The following is a 26252-nucleotide window of genomic DNA, read 5'->3' on the forward strand; positions in this document are numbered from 1 at the left end:
CCCCAGTGAGGGTCAGTATGTGTGCGGGACCCGTCCCCCAGTGAGGGTCAGTGTGTGTGGGACTCGTCCCCCAGTGAAGGTCAGTGTGTGTGTGTGTGTGTGTGTGTGTGTGTGTGTGTGTGGGACCAGCCTCCCAGTGAGGGTCAGGGTGTATGTGGGACCCGTCCCCCCAGTGAGGGTCAGTGTGTGTGAGACCCGTCTCCCAGTGAGGGTCAGTGTGTGTGGGACTGTCCCCGAGGGTCAGTGTGTGTGTGGGACCGTCCTCCAGTGAGGGTCAGTGTGTGGGACCCGTTCCCAGTGAGGGTCCTGTCCCCCAGTGAGGGTGTGTGGGACCCGTCCCCCAGTTCCGAGCTCTCCGCCCAGCCTGAGACCCTGTGATGTGGGGTGAGTACAAGTTGTGTGTGCCCTCCCCTCGGGTGCTGCCTGACTAACGCCCCGCTGACTGCCTCTGCTGTAACCGGAGCAGCCGCCTTCGGTGCAGATCTTTATCACTGGCCGCTTCCTCATTGTCTAATGGCCCAATTACTGCTTCGGACTCTCACAGCTTCCTGTCCGGGATGGAGCCGGGGTCGCAGACCCCTGGCGGGGAGCTAAAAGTGACAGTGGGGGATGTGGGGCGGGGGAGAGGGAGACCAGGAGTGAGGGACTGGGAGAGGAGGGACCGGAGAGAGGAGAGACCAGGAGAGGGAGGGACCGGGAGAGGAGGGACCGGGTGAGGAGGGAGCGGAGTGAGGAGGGAAGGAGTGAGGAGGAACAGGAGTGAGGAGGGAGGGACCGGAGGAGGGACCGGAGTGAGGAGGGACCACTCCCTCCCTCCACCACCAGCGTACACTGCCTGCACTGTACACTGTCTCCACAATGTACTGCAGTTACTCAGCCGGGCTACAACAGCACCTCCCAAAGCCGCCACCTCTCCCACCATGGAGCAGGGAACACCACCGCCTGCAGCTTCCCCTCCCAGCTGCAGATCATCCTGTCCGGTAAATGTATCAGCGTTCCCTCGCCGTCACTGGGTCTGACTCCCGGAACTCCCTCCCCAACAACACCTTCTCCACACAGACTGCAGTGGTTCAAGGGGGCGCCCCCCCCCCCCCCGCCTCCTTATGGGACAAGTAGGGTCCAGCAATAAACGCTGGCCCAGTCTGTGCCCAGTGTCAGCTCCAGTGCCAACACAGGGGCAGTGGCCAAGGGTGCACTCCTCCCAACGTGCTGTCGCCGAGACCCCGGTACCCACGCAGGATCATGGTCCACAAATCCCGTTACTTTGTTCGTGTGATCAGAGAGAGACAGAGGGGGTGGGGGGGGGTGAGAGAGAGAGCGAGAGATAGAGCGGGAGAGAGTGTGGGGGAGAGAGTGAGAGAGAGAGGCAGAGAGAGTGTGGGGGAGAGAGTGAGAGAGAGAGAGGCAGAGAGAGGTGTGAGAGTGTGGGAGAGAGAGTGGGAGAGAGAGTGGGAGAGAGAGAGTGAGAGAGCGAGTGTGAGAGAGAGTGAGGTGAGAGAGGGTGAGAGAGAGAGTGAGAGGCAGAGAGAGAGAGAGTGAGCGAGAGAGAAAGAGACAGAGTGAGAGGGTGAGGTGAGACTAGATTGATCTGCATTAAATAGTTAAATAAAAGCACACTCCCTCACACTCGCATCCCCCCCACACAACACATACACACAACACACACACACATGCACACTCACACACAGACACACAGACACACACACACACACACACCCCTCACATTCTCTCCCTCCCTTTCCCTCTCTCTCTCTCGACAGGTAGACACCGAGAGAGATAGAAGAGAGATAGCGAAAGATGGAGATAGACGTGTATCGAGGGAGGGGCAGAGACAGATGGATATAGATAGAGATACAGAGACAGAGAGAAACAAAAGGGTAGAGATATAGAGATAGGCAGAGAGGTAGAGAGGGAGATAGAGGCAGAGATATACTGTAGAGCGAGCGAGCGAGAGACAGGCGAGCAGAGAGCTCCGTATTTCACTATCCAGACAACATGCTAATGGCCAGGGGTTACCTTTAATTGGCAAAGGGAGTGTTTAGGAGCGGAGTGATGCTCTACTCTGATCCTCATTTACAAAACAGTGTAAACAATGAACCACAGCTCACAGCTCTTTATGTTATTGATCTTACTGTAATCTGGCTCCTAGCCTCAGGCAGCTCCCTCCATCCCCCACCCTCACCTCCTCCCTCTCCCCATCACCTTCTCCTGACACTCACCACACCCCTCCCCACCCGACAACCTTCACCCCACCCTGTGAAGAAATGCCACCCCCCCCCCAACACCCATGAACTGCCAATCACCCAGTCAGCGAGACCCTCTGCAAAATTCTGGTCGGTTTTCCCTCTCCTGCTTTGCACTGACTGACTGAAACGTTGACCCAGAGAGAAGGGGAGTGGAGGGGATGCACTGGTGAAGGTGCTGGGGAATCTTCCCCTTGTGGACATCCCAACATCTGGCCCCCCCCCATCGTTCCCAACGAGTGGTGGCTCGGGATCCGACCGTTCCCCACAACCCACTTCCGGCTGACAATCAACCTCTGCGCACCGGGGTTCCGAAGAGCCAGATCCGATTCCTGAGGGAACTGCCAGCCCCACGCCCCACGCTCTGCTCTTCAGCCCCTTCCCGGGAAGGCACGGCTGCCACACCGGCCAAGGCTGGCAGGAGCCCAGGAGCAGGCAAACTCTCCGCCAACACTTCCCAAACACGGCAAAGCTTTTCCATCTGGGCAGCGGGAACGAGTCCAATGGAAAGCTGGCTGGGCCCTGGGGAGAGGCTGTAATGTATGCTAACTACTGCACCTGCATGTCCATTAGAAAAGCCCCAGAGGAGCCCTGAACTCCACTTTCGGGGGAGCTAATGGGAGCTTCGGAGTGCGAGGCATTGATCGGGAGACGTGAGAGAGGCTGTATAAAGTCATTTCGCTGCTCCATGGCCAATTCCCCCTGCCCCAGTCCTGCTCTGGGTGTGTGGATCTCACCGGGACAACACCTCCAAGGTGTCGCCTGACCCGCTGAGTCCCTCCAGCGCATTGTTTGTGATTTCCACAGGTACTGACTGGTGTAGAGTCTCTCCCGCACCAGGCTGACGGCTGATGGGGACACAAGGCAGCCCGAGACTCGGTCATTGGTTGACAGACAGCTGGAGACTTGGATTAGGGTGCCCACTCACCCAACTGGCTGGCGGCTCCGTTAGGTCGCAGTTCAGATAGGCAACGGATTGGTCACTCAGTTACCCAATAGGTTGGCATAGAAGTTGCCCAGTGGGCTGGCGACTCAAACACCCAATGGGCTGGAGTTACAGATAGTCGTGGATTGGGGTTAGAGATGGCCAATGGGTTGGAGCTTTAGAAAGGTAATTGACTGGTAGTTCAAATGGCCAATGGGGGTGAAGCTTCCGCTGGTCACTTGATTGGTCGTTCAGATGGCCAATGGGGTGAACCTTTAGATGGCCAGTTGTTTGGTAGTTCAGATGGGCAAGAGAACATTACAGCACAGTACAGGCCCTTCGGCCCATGATGTTGTGCCGACATTTACCCTGCTCTAATATCTATCTAACCCTTCCCTTCCACATAGCCCTCCATTTCACTATCATTCTTGTGTCTGTCTAAGAGTCTCTTAAATGTCCCTAATGTATCTGCCCCCACAACCTCTGCAGGGAGTGCGGTCCGCGCACCCACCACTCTCTGTGTAAAAAACTGACCTCTGACATTCCTCTTATATCTTCCTCCAATCACCTTAAAATTATGCCCCTTCGTGTTAGGGTGAAGTTTCACGTGGCCAAAGCATTGACAAACCGACCCACTGAGGTGTCTGATAACAAAACTGAACAGTGACCTTGGGCCAACAGGGGAACACACAACTCTCTGGGCGGCAGGAAGAACCTTTAATACACTCAGTGCATGCAATAGGAACAGGGAGTAATACACAGGTCAGTCATACGGCCCCTGGGTGGTCCCACCGTCTGACTGGGGTACAGCCAGGTACCAAGGTCCACTTGAAGACCCAAGCATGGATATAGTGGAGCCAATGAGATTAGTCGGGGGAGATAATTCAGGGTGCATACATTAACCTTCCTTATCTTCCTTAGCCACATGCAGTCTGCAAGGACACTTAGTTCTGCTGCGAGTGACGGTACACTCTCCATGGTCCCGGGGAGTGTCCATCCAGAGTGGTGTCCACGGTAACACACCACCCCGGGACCTGGACCCTTACTGCAGCACGTCGAGGTAAAACCGGCGGCGATTTGACCAGCCGCTGGAGGGCGGCTGTGGATTTCCTTTATGGTCAGCCTCTGCCTGTGGGTCTCTGGGCCAACAGCCCTGCATGATGGCGTACACCTCTCGGGGGCAGTTCCTCGGGCACTCCAGTTTCCCCGGCCCTGTGTGATGCATTCGATCGCCTGTGGAGCACAACGTCAGAATTAAAGGGGGTGGGGAACGGTGGTCCACTCCCACCCCCCCCCTCCAAACTTCCCACCGACGGCCCATTGGCATCAAACAACCCATGGTCAGACACCACGAGGGCTGCCATCACCAGCACTGGCACATCCCAAAGAGTTGGCGCTACTCGACCCTTGTCCATAACTGGCACCCAATGTTGAAGATGCAACTCTCCAAAGAGTTGGCACAACTCGACCCATTAACTGAAGAATCAGATCCCTCACAAGTGGCATAACCATGAGGCAAACTCACGTTGGACATGCAAACTGCCAATGAGTTGGCACGGCTTGTACCCAATGGTTTGTCCTAATGTACCCATTGAGTGAGCACAATGCTAACCATAACCCAGTGGCTTGGCATTGCTGGCACCCAGTGAACAGGAGCCACATATCTGATGCCCTGCCTGTTGCTGATCCATCCTGCACCCACCCTACACGTTACAACCCAGGCTGCCCACGGGCGAAGCTGCCTGACTGCTGTTCTCCAGGTTGAACATTCCACCCCCAAGGGCTACCTAGCCAGGGTGTGCATCACAGCCCAACGTAACCCCGCTCCCATGAACATACTCTGCGATCAGGGGACGGAGGTGGCCCAGCTCTGAGGTCCGCCAATTCCACAGAGCGGGGCCAGGCCGAGGGTGAGGAATGGGCCCATCCGCAGCCTGGTATCAGCGTTGGACCAGCCCCTCTGGGTGAAGTTCTGGCGTTCGCCTTTAGACCCACCCCCGACTGGTTTCTGACGAAGTCCCGCACCCGAGCTGGGTCCGAGCGAGGGTGGGAACGTTGTCAGCGACGGGAAGCCAAGGATCACGTTGGAGGTTGTTTGTGGCTGCCGAGGCCCACACCCGCGCAGTTCACGGTAACTCGCCGCACCAACCTTTGGGTCAGTTGATCCTGATTTAGAAGCGGGGGAAGTTTGCAGAGGAAGCTGTCGGTTGTTCAGACCGCAGGCGGACAGCTGTGGCCCAGTCGTTGGGCAGGAAGAGGAAACGAATGCAGCCCCACACAGGAAGGAGGGAATGCACTGGCGAGATGCTGGGGGTTGACAATAAACGGCAGGGGTAGGGTGATGGGAGGGACTCTGCAAGGTGCGTCCAGTCGCCCTTGTCCTTGGTGGTGGCTTTGGGAGGCGCCGTTAGTTGGTGCTCACGGGGGAATGGGTGCTGCCCCTCAAGAATGAGAGCAAGAAGGTTGTCTCCTCTGGTGTGTTGCACAAGATCTTGCTCGGCGCGCCACAGCACTGCGGAGGGCGCAGGGGCACAGAGAAGAGACCTGCTGGAGGAACTCATCGGGTCAGGGTAGCACCTTGTGGAGGCAGAGGGATGGTCGAGGTTTCGGGCCGAGTCCTGATTCAGGGTCAGAACCCGAAACGTCGACCTCCACCGGCGCTGCCTGACCCGCTGAGTTCCTTCCAGCGTTGTTCCTTGCTCCAGATTCCAGCGGTTGCGGCCTCTTGGATCAGCCGGGAGAGGGGAGGCTGCGGGGGGATGGGGTTGAGATGGATTAAGTTATGAGGGAGAGTTAATGGAAGGAAGACGTCCCTCCCTTCTCTCTCTCGATGGACCTCACACTCCTCCCTCTCTCCCCTTCGCCTTCCTCCCCTCTCCCTCGCTTTCCATCCCTCCTGCTCCACTCTCTGCCCTACCTCTCCCTCCCCCTTCCGTCTCCTGCTCCTAACATGCCCTCCACCTCTCTCCCCATCCCTTCTCCCCTCCCTCCCTCCCTCCCTCCCTCCCTCCCTCTCCGTCAGGGTCTAAGACCTGGGGGCAGAGTAATGAGTAACAGGGTGAGGTGGAGGGGGGGGTGCGTTTCACCCAAGCTGGTGGTGGGGTCTGGGGTGGAGGAGGCAGAAACCCCTCCCACACTGAAACAGGACAGGGCTTACGGACCCAGTGCTGGGAGGTGGGGACGTGAGGCAGATCTGGTCTCTACCAGCAGCGACACAATGGACCGAATTGGGCTCGTTCTGTCTCACAGAGTTCTGTAAGTTTCAGTGAAGAGGTGGAGGAGGGTGTTCCAGGATTCAGACCCAGCCACGGTGAAGGGACAGGACAGACCCGGGGCAGCGGGGTATAGGGTTTGGGAGGTGCTGTCGGAGTCCGGACGAATAACTGCAGACACTGTAGGCCGGTGCTGGAGGGAGGGGGTGTTCAGGGGGGGTGTGGGGTAGGTGGTTGCTTTGTGTGGGATGGTGTCGAGATTCCCCGGCACCTGCATCTCGCCAACACGCAGCGGATCAAACCCCTTGCCAAATTAACTCTGCAAAATGCAAATCCGATTAAAGGGGTGGATTTGAGAGTGTGCTGAGCACAGCAGAGAGCGGCAGTTAATGGAGCGCTCGCCGGCACTCTCTGGTCAGGTTTCACTCTGATTGGCTACCTGCTGTCTCAGCGTCTGCCCCGACTCAGGGCAGAGTGGGCAGTGCTGCCCGAGGGGGAGGGGGTTCGAAGAGGGAGGGAGAGAGAGAGAAGGTCGAGGGGATGGAGGGAGGGAGAGGGGGTCGAGGGGGAGGGAGGGAGAGGGAAGGGAGAGAGGGAGAGAGGTGGTCAAGGGGGAGGGAGGGAGAGAGGCATCGAGAGGGATTGAGGGGTCAAGGAGGTGGGAGGGAGGGAGGGAGAGGAAGTCGAGGGAGGGAGAGGGGGTTGAGGGGAAGGGGAGGAGGGGAGGGTGAGAGGGGAAGGGAGGGTGAGAGGGGAAGGGAGGGGGAGAGGGGAAGGGTGGGAGGAGTGGGAGGGAGGAGATGGTGAGAGTGGGTTGAGAGTGAGGGAGGGTAAGGGGAGGAGAGGGGAAGGGATGGGCGAGGGGGAGGAGCAGAATGGGAGATAGAGGGAGGGAGCAGGGACGGAGAGTTGGATGCAGTGGGAGAGGAAAGGAGAGGCAGTGGGGTGGGAGGGATGGCAAGAGGGAGAGAAGGAGGGAGTGTGACAGTAAGGGAGGAGGAACGGTGGATGAATGGAATGTGTAAAGAGAGATGGAGAGAGAGAGCTAGAGAGAGGGAGACAGGTAGAGAGAGGTAGAGAGAGAGAGCTAGAGAGAGATCTAGAGAGAGCTAGAGAGAGAGCTAGAGAGAGAGAGCTAGAGAGAGCTAGAGAGAGAGAGGTAGAGAGAGCTAGAGAGAGAGCTAGAGAGAGAGAGCTAGAGAGAGAGCTAGAGAGAGAGCTAGAGAGAGCTAGAGAGAGAGGTAGAGAGAGCTAGAGAGAGAGCTAGAGAGAGAGCTAGAGAGCTAGAGAGAGCTAGAGAGAGAGAGCTAGAGAGAGAGGTAGAGAGAGCTAGAGAGAGAGCTAGAGAGAGATAGCTGGAGAGAGAGCTAGAGAGAGAGAGGAATAAGCAAAGAGATGGAGAGAGGGAAAGAGACGGGGAGGGTAAAGATGGGGAGTGAGTGATGGCCCATAATACATGGGAGCAGAATTAGGCCATTCAGCCCATTGAGTCTGCTCGCCCATTCCATCACGGCTGGTTATTCTCCTGCCTTCTCCCTGAAACCTTTGACACCCTTTGAGAGATTGATGTGGGCAGGGAGGGAGGGAGGGGGGTTGGAGGTAGAGGAGGGGAGGAGTGGGGGAACAGGGATGAGGAGCGGGCCCAATGAGGACATTAACTGTACTAACGGGGAAACTGGTGTGCGCATAGCACGATCCCACCACCGGAAGCTGACGGGCAGTGATGTGTGTGGATGGTGGGTGGAGGTGGCTTTGAGCTCCCTGCATAGGCCGCCCCGTGCAAGGGGCACGGTGGGGCCCCCCTCCCTGGGGAGGGGGTGCCCAAGGTGTGCTCCCACCCCAGGGCTGAACCCACCTCGGTGTTGGACAGCTGGTACCAGGGCTGCTTGCCATAGGTGAAGATCTCCCACAGCACCACACCGAAGCTCCAGATGTCACTCTCCGCCGTGAACTTGCGGTACATGATGCTCTCCGGTGGCATCCAGCGGATGGGCAGCATGGTGCGGCCTCCGACCTGGGCACAGGAGGGTCAGAGGTCAGAGCAAACCGGCTGCCATCTCCTCCCACCCCACTGCACGCTCCGGCACACAGGAGGATCTCATGAACTGCTGGGGGTAGCTGGGGAGGGTTCCGCAGCACTGCCTGATCGCAGGTACCCCACACACCCCCATGGGTCACCCGCTCAGGCCACAGGTCTGTGCTGCTGGGCCGAGAGTCTCAAGCACACCTGGGAGTGTGTGATGGGATGGTACAGGTGGAGCCTCACCCTGTGTCTGACCCCAGGAGTGTGTGATTGGACAGTGCGGAGGGAGCTTCACCCTGTGTCTGACCCCGGGAGTGTGTGATGGGACGGTGCGGAGGGAGCTTCACTCTCTGTCTGACCCCGGGAGTGTGTGATGGGACGGTGCAGAGGGAGATTCACCCTGTGTCTGACCCTGGGGGTGTGTGATGGGGTGCTGTGGAGGGAGACCACTCTGTGTCTGACCCCGGGAGTGTGTGATGGGACAGTGTAGAGGGAGATTCACCCTGTGTCTGGCCCCGGGAGTGTGTGATGGGACGGTGCGGAGGGACCTTCACTGTGTGTCTGACCCCGGGAGTGTGTGATGAGACGGTGTGAAGGGAGCTTCACCCTGTGTCTGACCCCAGGAGTGTGTGATGGGATGGTGCGGGCAGGACTGTGTAAAAATTCCAGATACTGGAAATCTGAAATAAAAATCAGTAACTGCAGGAAACACTCAGCAGGTCAGGCAGCGTCTGTGGAGAAACAAATGTTGTTATTGATTTAGGTTGAAGCATGTCTCTCAGAGGGCGCTGTTCCTGTTGGAATGCTGTAGGAATGAGCATACATGCTTGGGGCCGGAGTCGGACACTCACCCTGTAGTAGTCAGTGCTGTAGATGTCCCGGGACATGCCGAAGTCTCCAATCTTCACCACCATGCCTCCCCGACCAGACAGTTGCGGGTGGCAAGGTCGCGGTGGACGAAGTGCAGTGAGGCGAGATAGACCATTCCCGAGGCGATCTGCTGGGCAATGTGCAGGGAGCTGTGGGAGTTTTCAGCTGTCCAAAGGACTGCTCACCGCCGCTCACCAGCATGGGGGCGTCGGGACCCTGGCACCTACAGGGTGGAACGGGGCGCGGTGAGATGGAGCACCTCACTGCTCAGTGCCATCCATCCTCTCACATCCCATGTCTCCTGGGCCTCTCATCAACCACCACTCCCCATAACCCTTCCCTGTCCCTCGTAAACCACCTCCCCACAGACCCCCTCCCCATCACCATAAACTCCCTCCCCATAACCCTAACCTCCTCCCTGTCACAGTAACCCCCTCAACGCCCTCCCTGTCACCCCTCCCATCACTGTAACCCCCTCCCGATCACCCCTCCCCATCCCAGTAACTTAGGCCCCGCAACCCCCTCTGCGTAACCCCATCCCCGCCACACCTCCCCCTCCCCATTCCCCTCCTCCCCATCCCCACAACCCCCACACCATCCATGTCACCCCTTCCCCATCACCGTAACCCCTCCCCATCCCTGTAGCCTCCTAACCGTAACCCTTCCCCATCCCTGTAGCCTCCTCCCTGGCATCCTCCCCACCCCCATAACCTCTAGTCCCTGTAACCACCTCCCCTTTGACCCCCTCCCCCACTCCTACCAGTCACCCCTCCGCATCTCCATAAATCCCTCCCAGTAACTACCTCCCCATCTCTGTAACCCCCCTCCCATCACTCCCCCGTAACCCCTTCACCGTTTCTGTAACTCCCTCCCCATAACCCCTCCCCATCCCCTGTACCCCTTCCCATCCCCTTAAACCCTTCCTGATCCTGTAACCCCCTCTGGCCCCCAGGCCCTTCCCTTCAGAATTCCCTCCCTCTGCCATCCATCTCCTGGAGCTTCCCAGTACAGAGCCCTGGGAGAGCTGCCCTCTCCACCTCTCCAGAACTGGTGGGCGTTACCCCCTCCAGTGAAAGGGGGGCAGCTATGTTGGTCTAATTGTTGTTCTTCCTTTTGTTGTTAACGTTGTAGCCAGCTGTTGTTGTTGCTGCTGTGGTGGTTGTTCCTGAACAGTGTTTGTTGTTGTTGTATTTGTTGTTGTTGTTGTCGTTGTATTCGTTGTTGTTGGTAAATAAGAATACTAAAAAGAGGCATCCGGCCCGTCGAGCCTGCTCCACCATCCAATAAGAACATGGCTGATCTAGCTGTGGACTCAGATCCACCTACCTGCCTTTTCCCAGAACACTTAATTCTCCCTACTGTGCAAAAATCTATCTAACTGTGTCTTATTGTATTAATGAGGTAGCCTTACTGCTTCCCTGGGCAGAGAATTCCATAGATCACTGCTCTCTGGGAAAAGCAGTTCCTCATCTCCATCCTAAATCTACTCCCCCGAATCTTGAGGCTATGTCCCTGGTTCTAGTCTCACCTCCAAGGAGACATTGCAGTGTGGATCCAGAACTGGCTGGCCACAGAAGGCAAAGAGTGGTTGTTGTTGAAGGGTGGTATTCTGAGTGGAGGTCGGTGACCAGTGGTGTACCTCAGGGATCTGTACTGGACCCTTGCTCTTTGTGATTTTTATAAACGACCTGGATGAGGAAGTGGAGGGGTGGGTTAGTAAGTTTGCAGATGACACAAAGGTTGGGGGTGGTTGTGGATAGTTTGGAGGGCTATCAGAGGTTACAGAGGGACATAGATAGGATGCAAAGTTGGGCTGAGAAGTGGCAGATGCAGTTCAACCCAGATAAGTATGAAGTGGTTCATTTTGGTAGGTCAAATATGATGGCAGAATATAGTATTAATGGTAGGACTCTTGGCAGTGTGGAGGATCGGAGGGATCTTGGGTCCGAGTCCATAGGACGCTCAAAGCGGCTGCACAGGTTGACTCTGCGGTTAAGAAGACATATGGTGTATTGTCCTACATCAATCGGGGAATTGAATTTAGGAGCCGAGAGGTATTGTTGCAGCTATATAGGTCCCTGGTCAGACCCTGGAGTACTTGTGCTCAGTTCCCGGTCACCTCACTACAGGAAGGATGTGGAAGCCATCAGAAAGGGTGCAGAGGAGATTTACAAGGATGCTGCCTGGAATGCGGAGGATGCCCTTATGAAAGCAGGTTGAGGGAACTCGGCCTTTTCTCCTTGGAGTGACGGAGGATGAGAGGGGACCTGATAGAGGTGTATAAGATGATGAGAGGTATTGATGGGATAGTCAGAGGCTTTTCCCCAGGGCTGAAATGGTTTGCCACAAGAGGACATAGGTTTAAGGTGCTGGGGAGTAGGTATAGAGGAGATGTCAGGGGTAAGTTTTTTACTCAGAGAGTGGTGAGTGCGTGGAATGGGCTGCTGGCAACGGTGGTGGAGGCGGATACGATAGGATCTTTCAAGAGACTCTTGGATAGGTACATGGAGCTGAGAAAAATAGAGGGCTATGGGTAAGCCTAGTAATTTCTAGGGTTGGGACATGTTTGGCACAGCTTTGTTGGCTGAAGGGCCTGAATTGTGCTGTAGGTTTCCTATGGTCTATGTTCTACCAGTGGAAACAACCTTCCTGCCTATCTTATCTATCCCTTTCATAAGTTTAGACGTTTCTATAAGATCTCCTCTCATTCTTCTGAATTTCAGCGAGTATGGTCCCTGGCGACTCTACCTTTCCTCGCAGGCTAACCCCTTCATCTTCAGAATCAACATGATGGACCTCCTCTGCACCGCCTCCAAAGCTAGTATATCCTTCCTCAAGTAAGGAGACCAGAACTGCACGCAGTACTCCAGATGTGGCGTCACTAGTACCCTGTACAGTTGCAGCACAACCTCCCTGCTCTTAAATTCAATCCCTCCAGCAATGAAGGCCAACATTCCATTTGCCTTCTTGATAACCTGTTGCACCTGCAAACCAACCTTTTGTGATTCATGCACAAGCTCTCCCAAGTCCCTCTGCACAACTGCACGCTGCAATCTTTCACCATTTAAATAATAATCTGATCTTCTATTTTTCCTTCACATCCTCTGCACAATTTGATTTTCCACTCAGCTTAGTGTCATCAGCAAACTTAGATATGCTACACTCGGTCCCCTCTTCCAAATTGTTAATGTATATTGTGAACAGTTGCGGGCTCAGCACCAACCCTGCAGCACCCAGTTCACCACTGATTGCCAACCAGAGAAACACCCATTTATCCCAACACTCTGCCTTCTATTGGTTAACCAATCCTCGATCCATGCTAATACATTAACCCCAACTGCATGCATCCTTATCTTATGGATGCCTTTTTATGCGGCAGCTTATCGAACACCTTCTGGTAATCCAAGTATACAACATCCACCTGTTCCCCTCTATCCACTGCGCTCATTATTACCTCAAAGAACTCCAGTAAGTTTGTCAAACAGGACCTGCCCTTCCTGAATCCATGCTGTGTCTGCCTGATGGAACCACTTCTATCCAGATGTCTCACTATTTCTTCCTTAATGATAGCTTCAAGCATTTTCCTTATTACAGACATTAAGCTAACTGGCCTATAGTTACCTACACTCTGCCTACACCCTTTTTTTAACAGTGACATTCGCTGTCTTCCAATCCGCTGGGACCTGCCCACAGTCCAGAGAATTTTGGTAAAATTATCACAAACGCCTCTACTATAACTTTTGCCATTTCTTTCAGTACCCTGAGATGCATCCCATCAGGACCAGGGACTTCTTGTCTATCTTAGGCCCACTAGTTTCCTCATCACGAAACTCTTTAGTGACAGCGATTGTATCGAGGTCCTCACCTCCCAACGCATTTCTGTATTTGTTGTTGTATTTGTATTTGTTGTTTTTGTTGTTGCTGCATTTGTTGTTGTTGCTGCTGTGTCTGTTGTTGTTGCTGTGTTTGTTGTTGTTGTTGCTGTGTCTGTTGTTGTTGCTGTGTCTTGTTGTGCTGTGTCTGTTGTTGTTGCTGTTTGTTGTTGTTGTTGCTGTGTCTGTTGTTGTTGCTGTGTCTGTTGTTGTTGTTGCTGTGTCTGTTGTTGTTATTGCTGTGTCTGTTGTTGTTATTGCTGTGTCTGTTGTTGTTGCTGTGTCTGTTGTTGTTGTTGCTGTGTCTGTTGTTGTTATTGCTGTTGTCTGTTGTTGTTGTTGCTGTGCTGTTGTCTGTGTCTGTTTGTTGTTGCTGTGTTTGTTGTTGTTGTTGCTGTGTCTGTTGTTGTTGCTGTGTCTGTTGTTGTTGTTGCTGTGTCTGTTGTTGTTATTGCTGTGTCTGTTGTTGTTGCTGTGTCTGTTGTTGTTGCTGTGTCTGTTGTTGTTGCTGGGTTTGTTGTTGCTGTGAGCGCTGTGTGATGGAAGCCTGCCCTAATGCAGCCTGGCGGGTGGACAGGCTGTCTGATGCAGAGCCTGGCAATAGGCCAGTGCTCCTGCAGCTGCCGTCCCCGGGGCCCCCCTCAAACACAGTGATTATTTGCTGCTGAGACTGAGCTTAAACCTCTCAGACAGCTTTGCCGGTCGATAACTCAGCACTGATCACTGGATGGGAATGAGCCGGATCATGGCCCGGGACACTAGCGAGGAGAGTTACCCAAACACATCCCATCCCAGCCGGAATGCTCTCCCATGTTCTGAATCTCAGAGGATCGATCCCAGTGTTTATGGTCCTAGAGAAATAGGCCCTTCGGCCCACGGAGTCCATGCCGACCCTCACTACCCATCTGCTCTGATCCCATTTACCTCCACTCAGTCCAACCCCTTCTCTGCCTCCACCACCCTTCAGGCCGTGTGTTCCAGATCCAAAATCCCCCTGACACCTCCCACCCTTTACCCTGAACCTGTGCCTCCAGTCCTGGTTATGTGGGGAAGCTTTTCCACTGCCTATACCATCAATGCCCCTCATTCCTCCACCCCACCCTCCCTGCTCACTCCCAAATCTCTCCTGCTTGGCCAAATGTGTGTCCTGTCCCCTCCCAAAACTCCTCACCCTCCCTCCCTGTCCTTCCTCTCACCCTCCATCTGAGGATCCTGCGGGGAGTGACGCACCTCCTGATACCCCAGGGTCTGTCCCCCTATCCATAAGGCACAAGTTGGGAGTGTGACGGGACACTCCCCACTTGCCTGGGGCCAGTGCAGCCCCAACAACTCTCGAGAAGCTTGACACCGTCCAGGACAAAGCAGCCCTCTCGACTGGCACCCTATCCTACGCCCCCTCCCACCACCACCCCCCCCCGAACACCCCCTCCCTCCACTAGCGGCGCACAGCAGCTACAGTGTGCATTGTAGTTACACACCCAGGCTACTCCGAAAGCACCTCCCAAACTCGCCTCCTCTCCCAGCCAGAAGGGAGTGGGAGCAGCGGAACACCACCACCCCAGCAGCTCGGAACCCACCAGGCTTTTGCAGGTATCGCCGTTCCTTCATCCGGACTGGGTCCGGATCCGGGACTCCGTCCCCAACAGCAGCTCCACCACACGGAGTGCAGCAGATCAAGGATGCAGCTCACCCCCACCTCCGAGGGGCAGTGGGGTGTGGGCAATCAGGCCAGACCGCGAGGCAGGAGGTCGGTGAGGGGACTGTGCCCACTGTTCTGAGCCCCCAGCTCCGAGCCAGCACTGTCCCAGGGAGGCTGTGCTTACCGCAGGAAGCGGTTGAGGTCCCCGTCGCCTCATGTACTCGAAGACCATGAGCAGGGGCTCGCCCTGTAGGCACACCCCGTAGAAGCTGACGATGTGTTCGTGCTGCAGGAACGTCAGCAGCTCGGCCTCTCGCTGGAAGTCGGTGCGTGCGCTCTCCGTCACCTCCTTCAGAGCCTGTCAGCACACGGCAATGACACGGCACATGACAGTGGGACACGGCAATGACACCACACACAGCAGTGGGACACGGCGCAGAGCAGTGGGACACGAAGCACGGCGGTGGGACACGGAGCACAACAATAAGACACAGCACACGGCAATGGGACCAGCACATGGCAGTGGGACACGGCACATGGCAGTGGGACACGGCGCAGGGCAGTGGGACACGGCACATGGCAGTGGGACACGGCGCATGGCAGTGGGACACGGCGCAGGGCAGTGGGATGCAGCACACAGCAATACGACACGGCACATGGCAGTGGGACACGGCGCAAGGCAGTGGGGCACGGAGCACAGCAGTGGGACATGGCACATGGCAGTGGGATGCAGCACACAGCAATAAGACACAGCACACGGCAGGTGGGACACGGCACAGGGCAGTGGGATGCAGCACACAGCAATAAGACACGGCGCATGGCAGTGGGACACCGCAGGGCAGTGGGACGGCGCAGGGCAGTGGGACGGCGCATGGCAGTGGGACACAGCGCAGGGGCAGTGGGACGGCGCAGGGCAGTGGGATGCAGCACACAGCAATAAGACATGGCACACGGCAGAGACAGACAGATGGAGAGAGAGAGAAATAGACAAGACACAGAGAGCGAAACACATAGAGAGACACAGACACAGAAAGACAGACACCCACACCTCTCTCCCCCTTCAATGTCCCTCCTTCTGCTACCAGACTATTCTCAGCACATCTCCCTCCCTCCTTCCCACTGTCCATTCCCCCTCTCTCCTTCCCTCTGTCCGTTCCCCCCTCCCTCCCTCCTTTGCACTGTCTGCTCCCCCCTCCCACTGTCCGTGCCTCTCTATCTCTCCCTGCCTCATTCCCCGCTTCACTCTCCCTCGGTCACCTTTCCTCCCTCCCACACACCCATCCTCCCCTTCCCTCCCAGCCTCTCACTCTCCATCTGTCGGACCCTCTCTCCCCATTTTCTCCCTCCCTCCCCTCTCCCGCACTTCCTTGCGTCCTAACCCTCTCCTGCCCTCCTCCCTCTCCTCTTCCCTGCCATTCCCTCTCCTCTCCTCTCTCCTTCCCCCGCTCCTCCTCCCTCTGTCCCTCTCCCCATCCCTCCCTCCTCCTCCCTCCCTCCCCCTCCTCACTCCTCACTCTCCAGAGTGGGGTTGGGTTGAACCTGACCTTGACAGCGACCAGCATGTGTTCCTCCTCGTTCCCGTGTTTCTCCCACTCCGCTAGGAACACCTTCCCGAAGGCTCCCTCCCCAAGTTCCCACTTCAGGGTGATGTCTCTCCGCTTGATGTGGTGCACAGCTGGAACAGGAGAGAATTCCCATTCCAGAGTCAGGCCGACAAACCTGGGAGAGTGTGCTGGGACATCCTGCCCCAAACCCCCACACCCTCCTCACCACCCCCACAGTGCGGCGTTCGCTCCTCAGCGCCCCTCCCACAGCACGGCGGTCCCCCCTCAACCGCCCCCTCCCACAGCGTGGCGCTCCCTCCTTGCTGCCCCTCCCGCACCGTGGTGCTCCCTCACCGCCCCCTCCCACAGCATGGCGCTCCCCCCTCACTGCCCCTCCCACAGTACTCCCCCCCTCACTGCCCCTCCCACACCGTGGTGCTCCCTCACCACCCCTCCCACAGCACGGCGCTCCCCCCTCACTGCCCCTCCCACAGCACGGCGCTCCCCCCTCACCACCCCTCCCACAGCGTGGCTCTCCCTCCTCACTGCCCCTCCCGCAGTGCGGAGCTCCATCACCACCCCTCCCACCGCGCAGCGCTCCCTCCGCCCCTCCAACAGCGCTCCCTCCCTCCCTCACCAACTCTCCCCCAGCGTGGCGCTCCCTCACCAGAGCCATGATCCTTCAGGAAGGATCGAGACTCCCAGAAGTACTGCGGGTTTCTCGATGGTGTGGCTCTTGGGCATCTCCTGCTGGCCACTGGGCATGGGGCTGGCACTGATGCCCAGGTTCAGGAAGTGCAGTGACACCCCCGTGTCCTCCTCACCCCCCAGCATCTTCGCCTCTCCTGTGGTGGGGCAATGGAGGGGAGTCAGAGGGGGGTCTAAGGAAACACCCCCACCCCAGAACCCTACCCCCCTAACACCCCCACTCCCTGCTTCAACACTGCCGGCCCTCATATCCCCTACCCTCCAGCACCAGATTCCTCTGATATCACCCCCCCCCCCATCCTCCCTCCACCCCCCTCCCACCCTCCTCCCCCTCTTCCTATCCCTCCTTCCTCCCCTCCTCACCTCCCACTTCCCCACACTCTCCTCCCTCTGATCACCCTCTTCCCTCCCTCTCCTCCTGTCCTCAGCTCACCTACTCCCTCCCCACCTATTTCCATCTTCCTCTCCTCCCCCTACCCCTCTAATCTTCCCCTACCCCTCCCTCCCCCTCCTCCCTATCATACCCCCACCCCTCTCCTACCTCCTCACCTCCCATCCACCCCTCCCATATCTGCTCCCCCTCCAATCTCCTCCATCACCCTTCCCCTCCCCCTCCACCACTGTCATCTTCTCCCCATCCCCTGCCCGCCCCTCCCTCCTCCCCACCACACTCCTCTCACCCTCTCCCCACCCCCAACGTTACCTCCCCCACCTCTTCCATCCCGTCCCGTCCCATTCCCCCCAAGGGGGTGGGAGTGCCCTTACGGCTGTGCTGGAGCTTGCTGCTTGCCCGGTACCGGTGAATCACGCCCAGGATCAGCATCAGGATGAGCGAGGTCAAGACTGCCAGTCCCCCTGGGACCCACACCTATGGGCAGGACAACAGAGAGGGTGAGGCCACTCCTCCCCCCTCACTCCCCAGGGCTCTCGGGGGTGGGGGTGAGGAGGGAGGGGTTTCCGGACTGAGATTGGGGCCGTTGGGTGCAGCAGGACAGGGTCAGTGGAGATGGCTGGGGAAGGGAAAGCATGCAGGGGCGAGGGAACTGATGGGCTGAATGGCCTCGTGCTGTACGGGGCCGTGCAGTGGAGTCCCGGGTTGAGTCATATAGCAGGGAAACAGTCCCTTCGGCCCAACCGGTCCATGCCAACCAAGATCCCCATCTAAGCCAGTCCCATTTGCCTGTGTTTGGCCTTGTCCCTCTAAACCTTTCCCATCCATGTACTTCTAAGTGTCTTTGAAATGATTTTTTTTATCCAAAATAAACTTTATTCATAATAAAAGACAAACTATATACAATAATAGAACAGTGCAAACCTTTACATTTGTGTACAGATCAATTATCAGTGTTACTTTTTACACAAACCACAACACCGTGCCACTCCTGTGGCTCCCTGGGGTGATACCCCAATCCCATATTTACAATATTTAAGGGGCTTCCTCGCTTGACCCCGCCCCTCCTTCTCCTGTGGCAGAAGAACCCTAAACTGTCATCCTTCCCCACCGAGCCCCTGCGTTGGCTGCACCCGGCTTCAGTGCGTCCCTCAGCACGTACTCCTGCAGCCTGGAATGTGCCAGTCAGCAGCATTCCCTTATGGACATCTCACAGTGCTGGGAGACCAACAAGTTTCGGGCAGACCAAAGAGCGTCTTTCACCGAGTTGATGACCTTCCAGCAGCAGTTGATGTCCGTCTCTGTGTGTGTCCCCGGAAACAGCCCATAGATCAGAGAATCCTCTGTTACGCAGCTGCTGGGGATGAACCATGACAAGGACCCTTGCATCTTTCGCCACATTCTCCTCGGAAACCCACAGCCCGCAAAGAGGTGGATAACTGTCTTGTCCCCAGCGCAGTCCTCCCGGGGACAGCACGTGCTGGGACTGATGTTCTGACCATGCAGGACGGATCTGACTGGGAGGGCCCCTCTCACTGCCAGCCAAGCGAGGTCTTTGTGCTTGTTGGTGAGTTCTGGTGATGAGGCGTTCTGCAAGATGGTCTGGACAGTCTGCTCAGGGAACCACCCCACCATGTCCATCGAGTCCTTCTCCTGCAGTGTCTGCAGGATGTTCCGTGCTGACCACTGCCTGATGGACTTGTGGTCAAAGGTGTTGGTCTGGAAGAACTTTTCCACAAAGGACAGGTGACTGGGATGTTGTGTGGCCACGGGGCCAGGCCCATCCTTCGCAACAGCCGGGACAGGTAGAACCTCGGTACATAGTGACACTTGGTGCCCACGTACTTGGGTTCCACGTACAGCCTGATGCAGCCACATACGAAGGGGGTCATCAGCATGAGGGCGACACTGGGGACACCTTTACCCCCATTGTCCAGGGACTTGTGCGTGGTGTCTTTGAAACGTTGTTAGTGCACCTGCCTCACCCAGTTCCATATCTACGTGAAGAAGTTGCCCCTCGGGTCCCTTTGAATCTTACCCCTCTCACTTTAAACCTGTGCCCTGTTGGATGAGGGTCTGGATTGCTTTTGTTATTGTGTTTTCCCTTGCAATTTTAGCTTTCTTTACGCTTGTTTATATGTTGTATTAATCACCTGTTTGTCTGTAAACTTTTAGTAACTTGTAGTACATTTAATTCTACACTTCTGTCGTTTCTTTGTCTGTGACTCAGTCAGTACCTGTTTACAGGTTTCCTCAACTGAACTGGTTCAGACCAGTTTGCCGTATAAAAGGAAGATCACGTGGTCCAGTTCCTTTGTTACTTCTTTACTAACCTTGCAGGCTGGCACAAGCTGACCCTGTCTGAACCTGACTGACCTCTACTGTGATGAACATCTAATAAAATGGCTGTAACCACAGGATTTGCTCCTCATTTTTGACTTCTGGACAACAACACCTCCAGATCCAACAGCCCTCCAGTTCTTGATTCCCCAGCCCTGGGAAATAGACTGTGCATTCACCCTGTCGATGCTCCTCATGATTTTATACACCTCGATAAGGTCATCTCTCAGTCTCCAACACTCCAAGGAATAAAGTCTCAACCTCTCCCTGTAACTCAGTCCCGGCAACATCCTCGTAAATCTCCTCTGCACTCATTCCAGTTAATGACGTCTTTTCTGTAACAAGATGACCAAAACTGTGCACAATGTCAGGATCTGGGATTGGACGGGATGAGGGCGATTGGATGGGATGGGGGAGGTGTGCCGAGTTGCCTATGCACAGACCCACGGCACCTAAAGGTTGGAGAGTAGAAGACCAGCATGGGCTAGATGGGCCAAATGTCCCATCTCCATGCCAGGTGGAAGCAGGGTCCAGGGTGGGAACACTTCCCTCCTCATCCTTGCCCACAGGAGTGCTGGCAATGCCGCTCTCCGTCTGATGTTCAATGGGATCAGTGAGTCCTCTCCACTGTCAGCCATTGGGTCCTGGGGGGGGGAGGGGGGGGGGGTCACCACGACCGAGGAACTCAGCTGGACCAGACACAGGGCTACAGAAGCCCTTCAAGGGCTGGGGATCCTATGGGGAGTGACTCACCCCAGGGGCTCTACCCCATCAGCAGGTCAGGAGTGTGACAGGACACTCCCCACTTCCCTGGGAGAGTGCGGTTCCAACAACTCTCGGGAAGCTCCACTCCGTCCAGAACAGAGCAGCTGCTCTATCAGCACCTCATTCAACTCCCCCCCCCCAAACACCCCCTCGCCCCAACAGTGCACACCGTCTATACAACACGCTGGGGTTACTCAACCAGCTACTCCGACAGCACCCCCTGAACCCCCCACCTCCCCAACCACCCGCGGCTTCCCCTCCCCGGGGCGGTGAGCTCGCACCTCAGCAGTGATGCCTGATGGGGGGGGGGGGGGGGTGGTGAGATGATCAAGGCCCCCGCAGGGGGGACTGAGGGGAAGGGGGGTCGGGGTCCCTGCTGCAGACAGCGTCAGTCACGGGGCAAGGGCAGTACTCACCCCGAAGGAAGGTTCCTTGTCCTTGGCCGTCACGTTCCTTGAGGTGGAGCTCTCCCTCGCCACTGGACAGAGGGAGCAGACACATCATCGACCGGGGCGCAGACACACAGCCTGCCCCAATGCCCAGGGTCAGTCCTACACCCACCCCTCCCTGGTCTACCCCTCCACCCTTCCCTCCCTCTCACCACTCCCTCCCTTCCAATCCCACCCCACCCTCCCTGATTTATCCCCTCCACCCTCTCCCTCCCCGACACCTCTCATCTACCCTCCCTGCTCCCTTCCACTCTCTCCTCACCCCTCACCTCCCTCCCCCCTTCTCACTCTCCCTCACTGCCTCCCCTTTCCCTCCCTCCCTCCCCACCCCCCCTCTCTCCCTCCCCACCCCCCTCTCCCCTCCTCCTCTCTTCTCCCTTTCCCTCCCTGCCCACTGCCCCACCCCCTCCTCTGTCCCCCACCCCCTCCACCCACACTCCAAATCCCACTCCCCCTCTCCTCTCCCTCCCCTCCATCATTCTGACCTCTCTTCCCTCTCAACTCCTCCATCCTGCCCCACTGCCTCCCCTCCCCTCCCTCCCTCCCCTTTCCCACCTCCTCTCTCCCCACTATCCCTCCTCCCTCCCCCTCCTTCCCTATCTCCCTTCCCCCTTCCTCCTCCCATCTGTCTCCCCTTCTGCCCCTTCCTGTCCACCGTCCACCTCCCTCCACCTCTCGTCCCCACCTCTCCCTCCCCTCCCCTTCTCTCCTCCCCACCTCTCCCTCCGCCTCGTCCCCCCACATCTCATCCTCCACCTCTCCGTCCCCCTCCCTCCCCTCTCCACTCCCTCCCCGTCTCTCCCCCTCCCCCGTCCCTCCCCCCCTCTCCCTCCCGTCTCGTCCCCCTCTCCCTCCCCCTCCCTTCCCCCTCCCTCCCCTTCCCTCCCCTCCCCTTACCTCCCCACCTCTCCCTCCCCACAATCTCTCCCTCCCCCTCCCTCCCCACCTCTCCCTCCCCCTCCCCCTCCCTACACCTCCCCCTCCCCCTCCCTACCTCTCCCTCCCCGTCCCTCCCCACCTCTCCCTCCGTCCCTCCCCTCCTCTCCTCTTCCCTCTCTGCCTCCCTCCCCCTCCCTTCCCTCCTCCCTCCCCTCCCCACCACCTCTACCTTCCCCTCCCCTACCTCCCCGCCTCCGCCCCTTACATTCCCACCTCTCCCTCCCCTTCCGTCCCCATGACCTCTCCTCCTCCCTCCCTCCCCTGCCCCTCCCCTTCCCTCCCCACCTCCCCACTAACCGAGGGTGGTGGGTTCGGTCAGACAGATGTCCATGACCCGTCCCCCTCCCCTGCCCCTCCCCTGCCCCTCTCCCCACTGACCAGGGGTGGTGGGCTCGGTCAGACAGATGTCCATGGGCCCGTCCATGAAGTGTCCCTGTGCGGTCCTGCGGTCGGTGCCCAGGGGGTTCTGTGCCAGCAGGGTGTAGTTGCCATTGTTGCAGTGGGTGGGGCTGGCCAGCTCTCGGCAGCCGTGGATCTCGTTGGGCGACTCCTCGTAGATGGCGGTCCAGCTGATGAGGTTGTCGGGCAGCTCGAGGGAGTCGTGGAACCAGCGGGTGGTGGGACGGGGGTTTCCCCGCATCACGAACGGGAAGCACCAGTTGTGGTGGTTGACAGCATCGGATAGGCTCAGGATCTCCGGCTTGTCTGTGGGGGGCAGGGTCAGAGGTCAGCACGGTCCAAAGGGGGTCAGAGGTCAGCGAAGCCCAAGGGGGATCGGAGGTCAGCTAAGAGCAACCCTCCACCACCACCCCCTGCCTCCTCCCACCAAACCAATTTTGTACCCAGTTGGCCAGCTCCCCCTGGATCCCACATGGGACTGGAGCTGGGATCTGTCTCCTGACATCAGCAGGGAGCTGGGATCTGTCTCCTGACACCAGCAGGGAGCTGGGATCTGTCTCCTGACACCAGCAGGGAGCTGGGATCTGTCTCCTGACATCAGCAGGGAGCTGGGATCCATCTCCCACCACCTGCAAGGAGCTGGACCCTCCTTGGACAGTCCACACACTGGAGATGGGGGGTGCTGGGACCTGCTGTTCTGCATCAGGAGGCTTCACACTGTGAGAGAGCAGACGGATGGACTCAGGGTGGGGAGCCGGAGGAGTGGAGGGTGGAAGGGGGAGTAGGGCAGGGGTGGAAGGGGGTAGGGGCAGATAAAGGGGAAGAGAGAGAAGGGAGGGCAGGAGAGGGGTTGAGGATGAGAGGGGGAGCACCAGTGAGGTGAGGAGGAGGAGGAGGAGGAGGAGGGGGGAATGGACAAGGGAGGGGGTGGGAGGGATATGGAGGGGAGGGGAAGGATGGTGAATGGAAGGGGAGGGGAGGGGAATGGACAGGGGAGAGGTATGGAAGGGGGAGTGGTTGATGAGGGGAGGTGGGGAGGAGGGGAGGGGAATGGAGGGGGATAGAGGAGGGGTATGGAGGGGGAGGCGTGTGGTGAGGGCATAGGGGAGGAGTGTTGAGGGGGAGGCGGAAGGAAGGGAGGAGGGGAGGGGAATGGATGGATGGGAGCAGAGGGATATGGAAGGGGGAGGGGAGGCATGGCTTATGTAGGGGTGAGGTGAGGGGAGGGGTATGGGGGGAGGGGAGGAGGCCTGGAGTTTGGAGGGGACTTTCCCCTTACACAGCACTGAGAGGGTGAGGGAGACCTCGACGGCCCCCACCAGGTTCTCCACCCGACAGCTCAGGTTGTTGGCGTTCTCCTCAGGGTTGATGTCAATCAGGGTGAGCACTGCCTCCTGCGGTCGAGCGGCATCCATCTGGGGGACAGAACGGGTGCACGGTGATCAGTCAGGACACCCAGAGAGGGCGGTGCCTGCCTCTCCCACAGCACCGTCCCCTGAAACCCCCACACCCCTGGGGACCTGTTCCCCGTCAACTCCCCAACACCCTGATCCCTTCACCTTTGTACCCCAGGCTGAACCCACCCCAACATCCAACAGTTCGCCAATACCCAACACCCCACCCCAATACCCCACCCCAACACCCAACACTTCCCCAACACCCCACTCCAACACAATATCCCAACACCCAACACCCCACCCCAACCCAACCCTACCTCAACACCCCACCCCAACACCCAACGCTCTACCCCAACACCCCACTCCAACACCCAACACTCCTCCCCAGCACCCAACACTCTTCCCCAACACCCCACCCCAACACAATATCCCAACACCCAACACCCCACCCCAACCCAACCCTACCCCAACACCCCACTCCAACACCCAACAAACCACCCCAACAACATCCCAACTCCCAACACCCCACCCCAACCCAACCCCTCACCAAACACTCAACACCCCACCACAACACCTAACACTTGGACCCCAGACCACTCGTCCCCACATCTGACCCCTCCCCGACAGTGCGACCTTTCTACCCAAATGTCCCTTGCCTGGTACCCCACCCCAGCTGCCCCCCCTCACCTGCAGGGAGTAGCGGGATTTGACCTGCTCGAGGAGCCAGTGGACGGAGGGAGGGGGGGTCCCTGAGGCCTGACACAGGAGGGTGAGGTTCTCTCCCGCCTTCACGGTTCGGTTCTCCATGCTGATCGTGGCCTCCGCCAGAGCTGTAGGGCAAAGGTCACCGCCAGGGCAGTGCCAAAGTTCAGGGATAAAGGAAAAGACCACTCGGCCCATCGCTCGCTGCCATTTCCCTACCCCAGACACACTGCAATTACCCCGTCCACCCACACCCCGTGTAACACCACTGCCTGCCTCTGGTATGTATCCCCACCCCACCCCCACAGAGTCTCCCGTCCCTTCCCTTCCTTCTGCCTGAGGAGGCCCCTACCCACAACCTCCCAAACCCCCACCTCCCTCCCCTCGCAACACTCACAGCTGGTTGTGGGGGCTCCATTCTATGAGAGGGGTGGTGCTGAGGGAGTGTTGCATTGTGGGAGGGATGGTGAGGAGGGAGTGCCGAGCTGTGGGAGGGACGGCGAGGAGGGAGTGCCGAGCTGTGGGAGGGGTGGTGAGGAGGGAGTGTTGCACTGTGGGAGGGGTGGCGAGGAGGGAGTGTTGCACTGTGGGAGGGGTGGTGAGGAGGGAGTGCCGAGCTGTGGGAGGGGTGGTGAGGAGGAAGTGCCGAGCTGTGGGAGGGACGGCGAGGAGGGAGTGCCGAGCTGTGGGAGGGGTGGTGAGGAGGGAGTGTTGCACTGTGGGAGGGGTGGCGAGGAGGGAGTGTTGCACTGTGGGAGGGGTGGTGAGGAGGGAGTGTTGCACTGTGGGAGGGGTGGTGAGGAGGGAGTGTTGCACTGTGGGAGGGGTGGCGAGGAGGGAGTGTTGCACTGTGGGAGGGGTGGTGAGGAGGGAGTGTTGCGCTGTGGGAGGGGTGGCGAGGAGGGAGTGTTGCGCTGTGTTGGGGGGGATAGTACTGAGGGAAGTGGAAGATGTGAGCAGGAAAAAGGGAAAAAATGCACCAAAGGAGGTTGCACAGCTGAAAAGTTTCCTGGGAGTGGATCAGAGTGGTGACGTTAAGACTTCGAATGATTTAAATCTGCTGACTGAAGTAGTATCACAATACAAGTGTATGCTGATGTATTCCTAATGTGGTATTCCGCATGTCTGTGGACGTTTAGAGATTACTGTTAGCATGAAAGTAACACCAATTGAGAAAACAAGGGGCGGTACTGAGGGAGCACGCGGTATCCGCGGGCACCAATGGTGCCCCTCAGGGGATTGCGTGTGTTGTGGATGGGAAAATGCGATTCTTACCTGAAGTGTCGCGTGTGTGTTTAGCGGGCATTAGTTAGCGTTATTGCTGTAGTTATGTAGATGCTTAGTTTGTTCTTCTGTTTTCTGTGTTAGTTGGAGTATTTTGATGCTGGATGTCCTTTTGTAGTGCTTTTAGCTGATGAACGTTTGTTTTAAACAGAAAACGGGGCGGTGAGTGGGGAGTGTTGCACTGTGGGGGGCACAGTGAGGAGGGTGTGCCACACTGTGGGAGGGCGGTGAGGAGGGAGCACCACACTGTGGGGGGTACAGTGAGGAGGGAGCATTGCACTGTGGGGGGCGCAGTGAGGAGGGAGCGCCACACTGTGGGAGGGGCGGTGAGTGGGGAGTGTTGCACTGTGGGAGGGGCGGCGAGGAGCTGTGGTTAAAGCTGCTTCATCTCCTTTTTATCCCCTTCCCCTTTCTGGAGGAGGGTGGGGTTGAGGGGGAGGGGGGAGGTGAGAGGGGTGCCCCCCATCCTGGGACAGATATTTAACCCTTGGCCAATACTTTCAGGCCCTCATCACACCTCTGTTTGTAGGATCTTGCTGTGCACACACCA

At 57.6% G+C, this 26252-nt stretch overlaps 1 protein-coding gene across 1 annotated transcript in view; it reads right to left on the bottom strand.

The window, feature by feature from the left end:
- Window positions 1-4068: 4068 nt before the first annotated feature.
- The window catches only part of LOC127587421 (high affinity nerve growth factor receptor-like), a 34844-nt gene continuing 12660 nt past the window's right edge, over window positions 4069-26252 (bottom strand). The window contains 18 exon segments of the mRNA XM_052045718.1: window positions 4069-4231; window positions 4233-4262; window positions 4264-4296; window positions 4298-4372; window positions 4375-4401; window positions 8236-8394; window positions 9255-9322; window positions 9325-9424; window positions 9427-9496; window positions 14969-14991; window positions 14993-15142; window positions 16329-16503; window positions 16996-17173; window positions 17802-17904; window positions 20949-21010; window positions 22299-22625; window positions 23599-23734; window positions 24404-24546. Coding sequence (XP_051901678.1) covers window positions 4211-4231; window positions 4233-4262; window positions 4264-4296; window positions 4298-4372; window positions 4375-4401; window positions 8236-8394; window positions 9255-9322; window positions 9325-9424; window positions 9427-9496; window positions 14969-14991; window positions 14993-15142; window positions 16329-16503; window positions 16996-17173; window positions 17802-17904; window positions 20949-21010; window positions 22299-22625; window positions 23599-23734; window positions 24404-24546 — 1880 coding nt within the window. The 3' untranslated portion in view covers window positions 4069-4210.

The sequence above is a fragment of the Pristis pectinata genome, chromosome 40 (assembly GCF_009764475.1).
Source record: "Pristis pectinata isolate sPriPec2 chromosome 40, sPriPec2.1.pri, whole genome shotgun sequence".
Lineage (NCBI taxonomy): Eukaryota > Metazoa > Chordata > Chondrichthyes > Rhinopristiformes > Pristidae > Pristis > Pristis pectinata.